This window comes from Gavialis gangeticus, unplaced genomic scaffold, assembly GCF_001723915.1.
Source record: "Gavialis gangeticus isolate Ggan-Ray unplaced genomic scaffold, GavGan_comp1, whole genome shotgun sequence".
In the NCBI taxonomy this organism is placed as follows: domain Eukaryota; kingdom Metazoa; phylum Chordata; order Crocodylia; family Gavialidae; genus Gavialis; species Gavialis gangeticus.
This window is the reverse complement of record NW_017728992.1, coordinates 87673651-87686579: the sequence shown is the minus strand read 5'-3', so window position 1 is coordinate 87686579 and position 12929 is coordinate 87673651. Positions and strand designations below refer to the sequence as shown.

General features: G+C 40.3%; 1 protein-coding gene across 4 annotated transcripts in view; it reads left to right on the top strand.

Annotated features, from left to right (window-relative positions):
• The window catches only part of PRELID3A (PRELI domain containing 3A), a 12853-nt gene extending 225 nt beyond the window's left edge, over positions 1–12628 (top strand). The window contains exons 2-7 of one of the 4 annotated variants that reach the window (XM_019525094.1): positions 972–1137; positions 2545–2713; positions 3082–3171; positions 4006–4076; positions 4164–4266; positions 10895–12628. In XM_019525094.1, coding sequence (XP_019380639.1) covers positions 2576–2713; positions 3082–3171; positions 4006–4076; positions 4164–4266; positions 10895–11011 — 519 coding nt within the window. In that variant the 5' untranslated portion in view covers positions 972–1137; positions 2545–2575 and the 3' untranslated portion in view covers positions 11012–12628. Of the gene's footprint in view, positions 1–971; positions 1138–2544; positions 2714–3081; positions 3172–4005; positions 4077–4163; positions 4267–6173; positions 9677–9839; positions 9964–10894 lie in introns of those variants that run through there. The other 3 variants (XM_019525102.1, XM_019525087.1, XM_019525111.1) reach the window with 3 other exon arrangements.
• Positions 12629–12929: the final 301 nt, after the last annotated feature.

Sequence of the window (12929 nt, the reverse complement as noted above, 5' to 3'; positions counted from 1 at the left end):
CCCGGCCGGGCCGCTGTCCTCTGCTCAGCGGGCGCGGGATGAAGCCTTGGAGCTGGATCCAGGGGCCGCCTCGTGGGTCCGGCCCCTGGCCTGGTTCTGGTGGTGGGGGATGAAGCCAGACGGGTCTCGGTGGTGGCAGGTGACAGAACAAGGAACAACCATCTCAGGTTGCAGTAAGGGAGGGCTAGGCTGGATATTGGGAAACACTTTCCGACTAGGAGGGTGGTTAGGCACTGGACCAGGCTTCCCAGCGAGGTGGCGCTATCTCCATACTTGGAGGTTTTTCAGATCTGCTAGACAAAGCTCTGGCTGGGATGATCTGGTTGGGGACGTTCTTGCTTGGAGCAGGGGGTTGGACTAGATGACCTGCGGAGGTCCCTTCCAACCCTCGTTTTCTGTGGTTGGCCACATAAGCCCAGAGGGTCAAAAACAGCCTGACCCCTGGCAGTCTGTCTCTGAGTTTGTTGAGAACAATGGCTTTGTTATTTTCCTATAGTGCAGAAACTGAGTAAAAACTAAGCTGATATTTTCCTGCCGGTGCCTTGAGCCTCAGGAGGTTTAAACCAGGGGTGAGCAAAATAGCAGATCTGGCTGGTGGCTGGAATCCATTTCCCAGCAGTCCTTGCCCCGGTCGCTCTGGCCAGTTTCCATGGAGACCCCAGCAGTGGCAGGGCCATGATGAGGCAGGGCCCCGGTTTCCATGGAGACCGGCCCCAGCAGTGCTGGCAGGACATGCGGCTGGGCAGGGAGCTGCTCTGGGGCCAGGCCTGGCGTGTCTCATGGTGGTGAAATCGTGGTCTGGAGCCAGGACAGAGTTGCAGTCTGCTGCCTGCCTGATCCAGCTGCAGGGTGGACTTTGCCCGCCCCCGGTTTATGGCAGCTGCCCAGCTCCAAGGTTCTTGGCACTGAAATCTGATGTATCTTCTAATGTGAAATTAAAGGTGGTAACGAAGCTTTCTGTTGTGGCACAGCTTCTGTTTGAGTAACTGTGGGGCTTGCTTTGAAAATCTGCCACCTGCTGGAACATAAAGGTGTGTCTTGATACTGCATGAAAAGGCTAAGTGACAAAGAGAGATCACTTCAGAGGCCTTTGAAACATGTACTTCCACGGATGCAAGTGTAACTAGATCAGCTCAGGTACGTGGAACTTGACTTGGACATGTTAGGCCCTTGGCTGCTTGTAAGTCTTCAAGGACAGTCAAGACTTTGACTTGTCCTTGTTAGTTACCTTCAGGCATTTTCTGTTTGCCTTATGTTGTATAATCTCTGAAGAGAACAAGAACCTGTTGATGTGGATTCCTTATTGGTGAGCAAACTGGGATTAGTCGAAAAAGAGAATCTCTTTTAGAGGTAGTCTTCAGCTGGAACAGGAGGAATTTGCTGCTCCTATTTGGAAGCTTGTGGAAAAGTTCACTTGATTTATAGTTCAGTCTGGTGTGTTATAGAGCCTCATCCTGCATGGTGATCCAACTTGAGATTTTTTTAAAGGCACCCTTTTAAAGAAACAGTAAGTGTATCCATGCTTTGAAATCATTAGAAAGACCAAGTGGTCTTATGAAACTACGCTGTTGAGGCTGTATTGGTTCCAGAGCTAGCTTGGAGGGTCTGCATGATGCTGACCTGCACTGTATAGTTGTGTCATCAAAGACCCTGGGACATATTTTGCCCACCCCTGTACTAAAGCCACTTGGCCTGCGTTGGACTGGAGCTAGATTGTTCCGGCCCGTGGCTCATAAAATGTTGCTGGCCCCTGATGTATAGTGTATATAAGGAATATTACATTATACACATAATATAATGTCAGGAACCCTTTTACCCTAGGCTGCATTATTTAAGAAGGCAAGACTTTTGATGCTGGATTAGATTCTAGTCATGGAAGGTAGATATGGGATAATTTGACCCCAGACTGTGTATTTTTCAAATAACCAGTAGTTGGTGATTTTTTCGCTTATATTTTAAATCATGAGATAGAGACAGCTCTGAAACTTTGTAATGTTAACTACAACTCTGAGTGAGCCTGCTACTGTTACAATTAGAGATCCTCTTTTGCAGCTTAGGCTTTCTACCTTAGTGAAAGCCTCACAAATTACATCCTGTGGTACTGAGTTCTGTTGCTGACCTGTAGAACTGAAACAATTCCTGTTTATTTGAATTGAATGTGCCATGCTTTAATTTAATTTAATGTAATTTGGCTCATGCACTATGAGAGCAATAGGTAGCTTTTGTTTTTTGAATGTCTCTTATTAAGTCTGTATTTTGAATATATTTATGTTAGATTTCTGATTGGATTGTGTCTTGTTTTTTCTTTAAACTGTTCTAATCATTTTAGTCTGTCCGTCCCTCCCCCCCTCAAAAAGCGTGTTCCTTCTGTTGCTTTCCTTGTTGTCTCTGAGTTCCCCTTAAATTCTACAATATTTTTCTTAGACAAGGTGACCAGCACTGTTCAGAATACTCCAGATGAGTCCATGCTACTAATTTATCGTTGCATATTTTATAATGAAGTGTATAAATAGTTATGTATTCTGTTTCTATATTTTTTTCTAGACACCCATGGGATACTGTAATCAAAGCTGCTATGAGAAAATACCCCAATCCCATGAATCCATGTGTAGTAGGAGTAGATGTGCTAGACAGAAGCCTTGACAACCAGGGAAGGTTACATAGTCACCGCCTTCTCAGCACAGAATGGGGATTGCCAAGTATTGTAAAAGCGGTAGGTAATTGTTACATCGAATAATTTACTGATGTAGTATCATCTAAACACATTGTCATCTGGATTCTGGGTTGAAAATAAAAACTTACCTTATAGAAGACCTTGTTTCCAGAAATTTTAAGGTGTAATCAGCACATCTGTTGCCAAGAGTGTCTGTGGGCTTATTAATCGCTTTTAAGATTATAGTATTTTCCCATGCTGGACTGTCTTCTTTCATGGTTTAAGCACCTGGCATGATGGGGTGTTACTCTTGATCAGGGTGTTCAGTTGCTCACAAATTACTGTGTAATGACACTGTGGAAGATCAGAATATTTTTATGGTTTCTTATATTGACTCTTTAAATATGGAAATCTGTCTTGCCTTCTAGATTTTGGGAACAAATAGGACTTTGACATACATCAAAGAACATTCTGTAGTAGATCCAGTGGAAAAGAAGATGGAACTCTGCTCCTCCAATGTAAGTGACAGTGAGATCAGGAAGCTTTTGATAATGACTTTTGGGAGTGAAACTTGTGTCTCATACCAGCATGAAGGGTTTCAGAAATAGCTATGAATGAAAACATGTTTGTCAAGACAGACATTTTCATTGGGAACTGGATAAGGCAAAAACTTCTGTGCGGCCCGTTTCCCGAATGCGCATTTTGCTATTGGCTTTGTTCATTGCAGGGATAGATAACCTAGATAAGAGAACTTTTACACAATTATACTTTTCATAAAAATATCTGAGAATATGGAAGTGAAACAACTGAGTAAAAGGTGATCTGATTAGTAATGTTCCTTTTGCTAATGTATGTTAAACAGCACCAGCAACTTGCTATGAACCTGCACAATGTATTAGCTGCCTGTTTTGCTTTGTTATAATATTCTGCAGCCTTAAGTTTGGTTTAAATAATGTGGTCAGTAAGAAAGCCTTATCCTTCTACAATAAACCCAGACTTCTCTGTTTTCTTGGAAATGGTAGTGGTACTTACTTTCCTGCAGAACCTTTCTGCTACTCGCATGCTGCAATTCATAGGCTCAACAGTCAGCAGTACTACTGAACTGCCCACTGTGTGGATTATGAGAGGGAAAATTGACTTAACTGTCATTGCATTTCTATGGGGGTAAGAAAAATTGCCGTTCAAAGGTGCATGGCTTTATAAGTGATAATGCTGTTGTTCTGCAGTTGGAATGATTTGACTGTCCTGTTTCTGCTATTAAGGGTAATCAGGCACTGCTTCTAAACTGTTGGTGGAAAAAGCTGATAGAGGAAGGCAAACTGAGTACTTAGGTTCTTGATTTTATTTTTAAGATTACCCTCACAAACTTGGTGTCGGTTGATGAAAGATTGGTCTACAGACCTCATCCAGAAAACCCTGAAAAGTAAGTAGGGTTGTTTGTGGATTTACTTGTTTGTGGGGGAGTATATACTATTTCCTTTCTATATTAATACTTATTTTTTCTTTGTAGGACTGTACTGACACAAGAAGCAATTATTACTGTAAAAGGAGTTAGCCTGAGCAGTTATTTGGAAAGTTTAATGGCAAATTCAATATCCTCCAATGCTAGAAAGGTATGTTTTTTGTTGGCAGTAATTGGACATGCGCTGCTAAATATTGCATTGAACATCAAAATCTGCAATCTTCTCTAATTTCCATTGAGTTGGTGGGTGTTCAGCAGGTGGAGCATAACTTACAGGGATAAATACTCAGCGTGTACAATATTAAAATACTAAATCCTTGTTGCTCTTGGTAGCATAAACATCATGGAGAATAGGTAACATGGCACATGCAGAGCTGCATTTAAAAAAAAAATCTAATAACTAAACCTGTATGCCAGCAGTTGACAAGCTGTTACTCCATGGAGCTCTTAAATGCTTGCTTCTGTTCAGTGTTAAAAATGGCTACTAGGGAAGAAACAAAGGCTGAGTGGCAAGTTAATTCATAAATGCACTTTTTGCATTGGTTGCACTGCTTATTTCAGTTTTATTTGCTTTAATTCTTGTGCACCATTATGTTCTAGCTTCTGTTTATGACATGAAAGAATCTAGAATAATGCAGTAGAAGCAGTTTCTGTACAGAGACTAAACAGTCCTTGTGTAAGAGGAGGGATGTTGGCTAGTTCCTATGCCAGCTGGTGTCAGTAACCCTCCCAGTTTGTTTATCCTGTGGAGTAGAGTTTGTCATAAAACCATGCTCAGGTATATTTTGTAAAATGTATTCTGCTCTGAGGCCCCTGGAGTAGTTTAACACATTACAAGGATGGGGAAAACAAACTCAGGGAAGGAGCAGTGGCAGATGATCCTGGGTCAGGTTTGGTGCACGGACAGAGCAGGGAACTGTTCAAGGTCAGTTTTATTCCCAGAGATGGCAAGAAGAGGGATGCATCTCAGCCCTCGTCTCCAAATACAAGAGGTCACTGGCATTGCTGCTCTAGGCATTTTGAAGTGCATTATTGACAGACAGATGGCCATTCTTGGTCACAAGAGTATTTAAGGGAGGAAAAATGAGGGGTCAAAGCATTTCACCAAGGAAGGGAAGCAAAGTGACTATAAAGCATTTGAAGTGAAGGACTGACAAAAAATGTATTTAGTGTTTAGGAAGGATCTGGAGTAAGTGAACGAACACTAAGAGCTGGGCAGAGTGACAGTAGCTGAGGGAAAGAACTGGGTGGCTGGGCTCTAATGGCACAGATTGTCTCTTTAAAATGGCAGCTTTGCATGAATATTCCTTCCTCTTAAACGTCATCACACTCTGCACTCCTCCCAATTCCACTATGAGAGGGGAACATGTCTGATCTTACTGTCCCATGACTCTTGATTGCAGTTAAATCCCTGGTGCATCAGCAGCTTTGTTTTAAAAGAAAAGGCCAGTTCTAATTAAAGTACAGTACAACTATAGAAAAGGCCAGGAGCCAATCTACTTAAAATGGTGAGGTCAAGCAGGCAAGCATTATTCTACCTTTTGCTCTCTCCCTTCACCCTTCCAAGTCATAATTCTGTGATCCCTAAGAACGGCATAAATATTCCTACTCTAACTGCCCCATCGTGGAGAGCTTGTCTTAATTGTTTTCTTTCTTCTTCCCTTATTATAAGGGAGGACACCTTCTGTTTAGACAAACTTATTACAAAGAAATAGCACTTCTGTGTTCATCTTGCTGCAGCTGAGTCCATTCATGGAGGCTGAACCTGGCAGGAATTTTTGTCTGCTGTTTTCAGCCTTTTGACTGCTAACAGACTGTTCTACCTTAGAGGAGTTGGTGATCACAGAAACACAGTGCCATGTTTCTATATCTGAGCAGGATTTTGAAAACAGAAGAAGTTGCTGGGGGAAAAAAGCATTTCCTGTTCTTTCTTCAAATGCTAAAATAAATGTTGAATTTTGTTCTTAAGTACTGAGACTGCAGATCTGGTGCTTGAATACTGCAATGATGATAGAAGAATCTTGTGCTATGTTATCAATCTTTTTTGTGTTACTCTAGGGGTGGGATGCTATTGAGTGGATAATTCAAAATTCTGAAAGCGCCCTAAGCTAGCAGGCTTTTCTACAACTGCAGCTTATACTAACTAGTGGTAACTCCAGCATTCTTTTTTTTTCGGTACAGCATTTCAGCTTTCTAGCAAATGTGTGCATGGACTGTTGTGATGTGATCTCTATCAGAATTAACTTGCATGCACATTGTGTATAAACACATTACGTACAGGAATGGCAAACATGTTTATTGGAATAGTCAGAGATGCTGGATGAGACCTGGAAGGATCAGTTATTCCATCCCCTGTATCACTGGAAAGACTGGATACAGAGACTGCTTACATGCACAAGATAGTAGCATGTTTATTGCGGGTACTCATGCATGTGAATTTGTTACTAAGGCTCCACCAGACCTAATTTAATTCCTTTGGTTTCACTGCAGTTAAGGCAGTTTCTATGGAGAATTAACAAACTGGCTAATGGAGTTGCCATTATGAAGAGGGACTAGAACTATACAGTTGAAAGGATTAGGATTGATATCTCATAATAGGGGTGGCCTGACCAGAGTAGGGATTTTTTATGGGTTTTTGTTATGGATTTTTTTTACTTATTTTTTGCTTTGTCAAAGTACTGCTGCTTGATTTATCCTCCCTGACTAGATTGTTTGCATTCTTGAGAGAGAGTTGCTAGAATTGACCTTTACATTTTAGGTGGGAGTTTGTTGCGGAAGTTTGCACATTACTGTAAGAGCAAGTAAAATATTTTAATAAATCTGTATATCTTGCATTGGTTTCTAGTTTATTGCTGTTTACAGATTAATTGCCACCCCTAAACGTGATGGTCATGAAACTTAACTTCAGGGCTGAGGGAAATGAGTGCAGCTTTCTTTGCTGTATATTTGTACTGAACGGTAAATGTCCCCTCCAGCTTTTAATTCTTTTAGGCAGTCTAACTTGTCTCCATTGTTCCTGTATTGAAAAACTTTAAAACTTCCACTGACAATCCCCAAACCATTTTCATTGCTCTTATTCTCTATCATTATGGTGGGCTGTGAGTATATAACTTAGCAAATGATGGCCGTGTGCTTTCAAGTTCCTGTCTCAGTAAATTATGACTTGGACAAATAGTTGAAGCTTTATATTCTCCAAAAACTTTAGCTGGAGCAGCCAGCCTTGACTTGTGGCCTAAAACTTATGAACAAATGTTCATACCCAGTTTCTGAAATACCACTGAATGCATATAATGCCAGAATATGTAGTACTGGGTTAATGCAATGTGCATGCTTGGTTATGAATGTGCTTGCTTTAATCAGCATCGTATATAGAAATTAAATAGCATTGTGTTGGTTATATAAATTGTGAAACTCTGTAAACTAGTCCTCTGTCAGATTATTTCTTCTTACTGAGCAAAATTGCCCAGATCTTTAATTATGAACGAAACAGTAATTGTGGAGATTTTAAACCACTTAAATTCCAGGGCAGAATTTTTTTTCTGAACCTTTCCATTCCACCATGGTGTGTTAATTTCTAGTTGCAAGGTAGCAGGGCTGGGTTGATTCACCAGGCTTACCTGGATGTAAATAGTTCTCTAGAGAAGAAAATACCTTTTCACTTAAGGAAGTTGCTTGAAAATTAACAAACTGAAAACTGGCTTTAGATCACGGCCTAGTCACTTATGGAAAGACTGGTGGTATTCTTCTATAACACAAGAGTTCTGCTCAAAGTGTTGTCTACTTTTTGACTAATTCAAGTGTAATCTTCCTGTGATTGGGCTTTAAGGTGATTAGCATTTAAATTGCCACTTTTTCAATACCTTATATTGCTGCCTCTAATTAAGGGGATGGACACCAACTTAAGAAATAAACCTTTCAATTGGATTCTTGTGACATCTGTATCATATTAAATGAATAATCAAGAGATTTTTCTGTCTCTGACAGTGCTCTGCTTAGTCAGGGGCACTAATATGTGAACATTCATTTGTATTTCTTATTGTATGCCATAGTCTGCAAAAGCCTGGCTCTAGTAAGCCAATTGAAAAAAATATGCTAGTGACAGCAGCAGCAAACTGAAACCAAAGAAACAGAGGCATGTACACAGAGGAAGTGGAGGGTGAATGGGAAGTGAAGGAAGAATGGGCTAACCCAAAACAATCTAAATAATAGGGAAGCAGAAGGGCACAGGGTGTGTTGGTAATCGGACTCAAAACTACCAAGTGTAAAATTACACAGATTGAGGATATTGCATCAGGCTGTAATCTATATCCTGGCTTCCAAACTGTGGATGGGCTACTCACGTGATCTTATGCAGTGAATGAATTTTCTCCTGCTTGGTCTTGGACTAAGAATGATGTTTTGATTAGATGGGTTTTCTGGTTTCAAAAAATACTTCAACAGCTCTTTGGGTTAGGGGCTATCTGCCAACATGGAGGCAGAGCCCAGCCTCCTGTGACTATTATCCTAACACAAAAACTTGAAAAGTCGGTAAAAGGGACTCTTCATTTTCTAAACTTGACATATTCTTTGCTCTGAAGAAGGATGGTATTTTTATATTTCAAAACTAAATTTATTCAGCCAGGCTAGTCCACAGTCTGAAAAAAGGGTCTTACAATTGTGTTGTGTATGTTACCAACATAAAAAAGACTGAGCTGAGTTGCATTTCTCAGTGGTTTGCAAAGTCATTATTTCAGTGTAGAATCATTCTAATATCCAGCAGCTGGGGAAGTGGAGATGGGAGAATAAGTATCCTTCAGCTAGTGAGGGCATTATTTAACATCCTCTTTGCCTCAATATCCTTGCCTAACCTTTCAGGTTTTTGCATGCATTGCAGTTAGTAATGCTAATGACACGTGAATTCAGTAGAGAGCATTTGTGTAAATACATCTTGAATTGTCCATTTCACACAAATGATAGTAAATGGTAACTGGATTTTGGACAAAGGTATCAGTGATAATGCTACTACAAGAGAACACATTTTCCTTGTAGGTCAAAGATGTGGTTGCTGCTGTCAGGTGTTACTGGTCTGTTTCAGGGTCTTGAATGACAGTATTTCTATGGGTTTTGAGCACTTGAGGGTCCCCTTCTATTTTTGTGGATAGGTGGTTCTTAGTGTGAAGAAGCTAGTTATCTAATTTCTACTCATTTGGGTACCATCCTGTGTTCTGCTGTTGTCAGTTCATCCCCTTATCAGAAGGCATTTGTGCATTTGCTCTTTATCTAGCTTAAAGAACCTGTATATAGGTGGGAAGGCAGAGTTATATGGCAAGAATGGGAAATGACAGCATAAGTAAAGGTCACGGTTCTGTAGAGGATTCCTTTGTGATGGCAACAGTTTTATTTCAGAAATTAGCTTGGTCTTGCCCCTGTCTTCAAGAGCACGTGAAATCTTCTGGTATTTAACTTGACAGAAGATTAGGTTCATTAGACTAGGTTGAAAAAAATCTGCCCACCAAAGCCATGCCTATTAAACTTCCCTCCATGGATCTTTTAATTCTTTCTTCGCTGGAGAAGAATCACTGGAAAAATCACTTCTGTCCTCCAATTTAATTGTGTCAGTTAATTCTGCCCTCAAAATTGGCTCACCCACCTCCTTGCAGGGTGGTGCTGTTGCCTCCAGGGCTCTTCTGGTCATAGTTTAGGCCCTGAGTTTCCTCACTACTGCTCTCTTATTTGATTCCTACCTTTGCTGTTCATGAGGCAGTGGTCCTTGGGATATTCTATGGCTTTTCCTTCTCCTTCCCTCTAAAGAAGCAGCCAGCACTTCCCCAGGCGAGCCTGCTTGTCTGTGAACAACTTCTCATCCTGAGTGAGCGTGTTGTTTAATTCTCCCATCTCTGTTGGGAACAACTTTAGTTCCTTAATTTTTGTGCATTTTCTCATTTCTAAAGTTCAGGCTACAGTAAGAGCAAGAGAATCATTCACATCCTACATAAGTGCTTCACAGAAGATCTGTAGTTGCATGAATTTGTAAACTTGGGTAGAGCTGCATTCTGGTGACTTCATAGAAGTGATAGACTCTTGTTAATTATACTTATTCATAGCCCTTTATTTTCTTGATGACCTAAGTAGACCATTCCTATACAATCCAGGAGTGGGAGGAAGCCAGGGCAGTGCCTTGGCAGAAAACTGAGTCATGTGATCAAAGTCTTTCATTTAGTCTGATTTTTGTGCTGAAGAGATACTCTGAAGGAGGAAAACATAACTTGATAGTTAACCCTTCCTCTCCTAATCACCATAGGTCAGATTTATGCAGCTGACAAGTAGAATGTGTGTTGGGATGCAGAGACATGGAGGTATTCCCCTTAACTGCTACCAATGAGTCAACCTGTAAGAGCAGCATTGTTCTTTCTAGCTCTGGCTTTTAATGAAGTCTCCAATTCTCACTTAGTTAATCACTCTATAATCTAGAATAATCCTAGCTCCATCCATACACATGCTGTCCTTCCTGCATTAATAAGAATAGTGAAAACCGAGGGGGAGAGCATCTTAAATTTAAATGTGCTTTTAAGTGTTTGCATTTCAGCACTGCCTTGACTTCTTGCACCTGAGTGTTATGGAAACACTTTTTTGCAACAAAGATTCAGGATGAGGCTATTATAAAACCTCAATGTATAATGCCAAACTGGTTCCCTGTAGCACAATTCTGGCGTCTGACAGAGGAAAGATATGGAAGTTTTCTCTTGAATAGTGTTGCTGCAGCCATTTTGATGCTAAACTCTTATGTTCTCTTCTGACAGGGCCGAGATGCTCTGGAATGGGTGATCAACAGACTAAACACTGAGTTTGAGGAACTGAAGCTCTCAACACGAGAGAGCATGAAAGCCGCAATGGCAGCAGCATCAACAGAGAATTGAGGCCACGGCACTGAAGAGCTGTGGTAAACGGCTCCATTTAATGAACTCTTCCTTAGGCCTCCTCCAAGACGGAGCCACCATCACTTTTTATATATGAACATTAGATACACAAGAACTTGAAAAATGAATGTTGGGTATCTCCAGCCTCCACGTAGCTGCTTTAGAATCCATTGAAGATTAACTTGAACTTCTCTACTTATGTCTCTTTATTTTGTGTCCTCCAGACAACTGAAACAATCTATGGCGGTTTTTTAAATTAAAAAAAATGGTAAGGTGCGCCTTTTACAGAGGAGGCTTTTTCCATTTGATACCCTCAGTTTTGGTGTATTTGAGCCTCCCCCCTTTTTTTTTTTTTTTTAAAGGGAGCAACTAGTGCTATGTGGAGGATAGATGGGTACAAAAAGCACTGACTGTTGTTCACATTGTCACTGTTTGATAGTCTCTTATGGCTAAGTGGAAATGTAAGGGGGACAGCGTGACACTAGAATAACAGAGGTGTTTACGTGGAACACCTAAGCTGCATCTTGCGTGGTGGCACTAACTTGCATTGTTAAATGCAGTGTCTGAACAAAAAACATACTTACCTCTTGGATATTTTGTATCCAAATGCAGATTTTTATAGTCATGAATAATCTTAACTATAATAACTATCTTTGTAGCTTTACTGGGGGATTGAGGACTTAATTTATTTTCATATTTATTATTCACTGACTCTAGGGTTTTCTGTGTTTAAAAAAGAGTAGCTGATGTCTCACGGAAAGCACTGGATAAAAGTTCACTCCATTGTTTTAACACGGAGGCTTTGAAGAATATCTTTTGCTGCTTTGTGGGTCCCCATTCTGCACTTCAGACCATACTATAGATGTAAATCTGATGCCACAAATAAAAGCAATCATCTGAAGAATAAGCAGGAAACTGAGACCAACTCTAAGAGTAACGTGTTATTTTTCTTGTAATTCTTTAGTTCTAATAAAAGACTACTGAAAATTAGAGGCCAAATTGGCTTCTTTTTTTTCCAGAGCTTTCCATAAGCCATCACTGGTTCTCTAGTTTTTTTAAGTAACATTTTTAACATCATTTGGCCATGTTGGCACAAATCTTTTTTTTTAGGCTCATTTAAATGTTTTAAGTTTTTCACTGTCAGGGAAAACAAGGAATTAATACATTTCACAGAGTAAAATAATGGAAAAAACAAGTTAAATAGCCTTGCACAAAGTACGAAATCCAGAATTGTTACACACTATCAGCTTGTTTTTAAACAGACACAAGAAGATGAATGTGTTGTGAAAGCACTGGAAGTTTTGGATGCAACCTTTCAGTGAAAATAGATGCGTTTGTGGGTTTTCGGGGGGAGGTGTGCACAGACCAAAGGGACAGTGTTCTGAAGAGCTGTTTCCTTGTGCAAGCAGAAAATAAATGGTTTTGGAAGTCCATTTTGAGTTGGATTTGCACATTTTTTTAAAATAGTGGACAAGAGAGGGAATTATTGTTCGATTTGCTTTGATTTGGGTACCTGAAAATGTTGGAGGAAGCTAACCAATAAATATAGGTAACTGTACCAATGCCTAAATTGCTGGCTTTTAAAATACAAATATAAATTAGAACTGTATCAAAATGTATCAACGAGCCAGTTTATTTCTGTGGTATGGTTGGGGGATGGTTTGTTTTTTAAATTAATAAAACATGTCTTTATGTGGATGGGAAGGGTTTCCTGTGTGGTGTAGATGCTTGGAACTAAGGCTTGACAGTGTATCCTCCCAATAACAGCTTGCAGAATTAAATGTCTTAATTTGCATAGTGCTATTATAAGTCAATTGTCTCTGGCTTTCAGAGATGCATGATGTCATTTTCTGGGGAAGAGCACAGAGAAATGTTACAAATTCCAGTCTGTCATGGCAGCCTGGTACAAATGATTGAG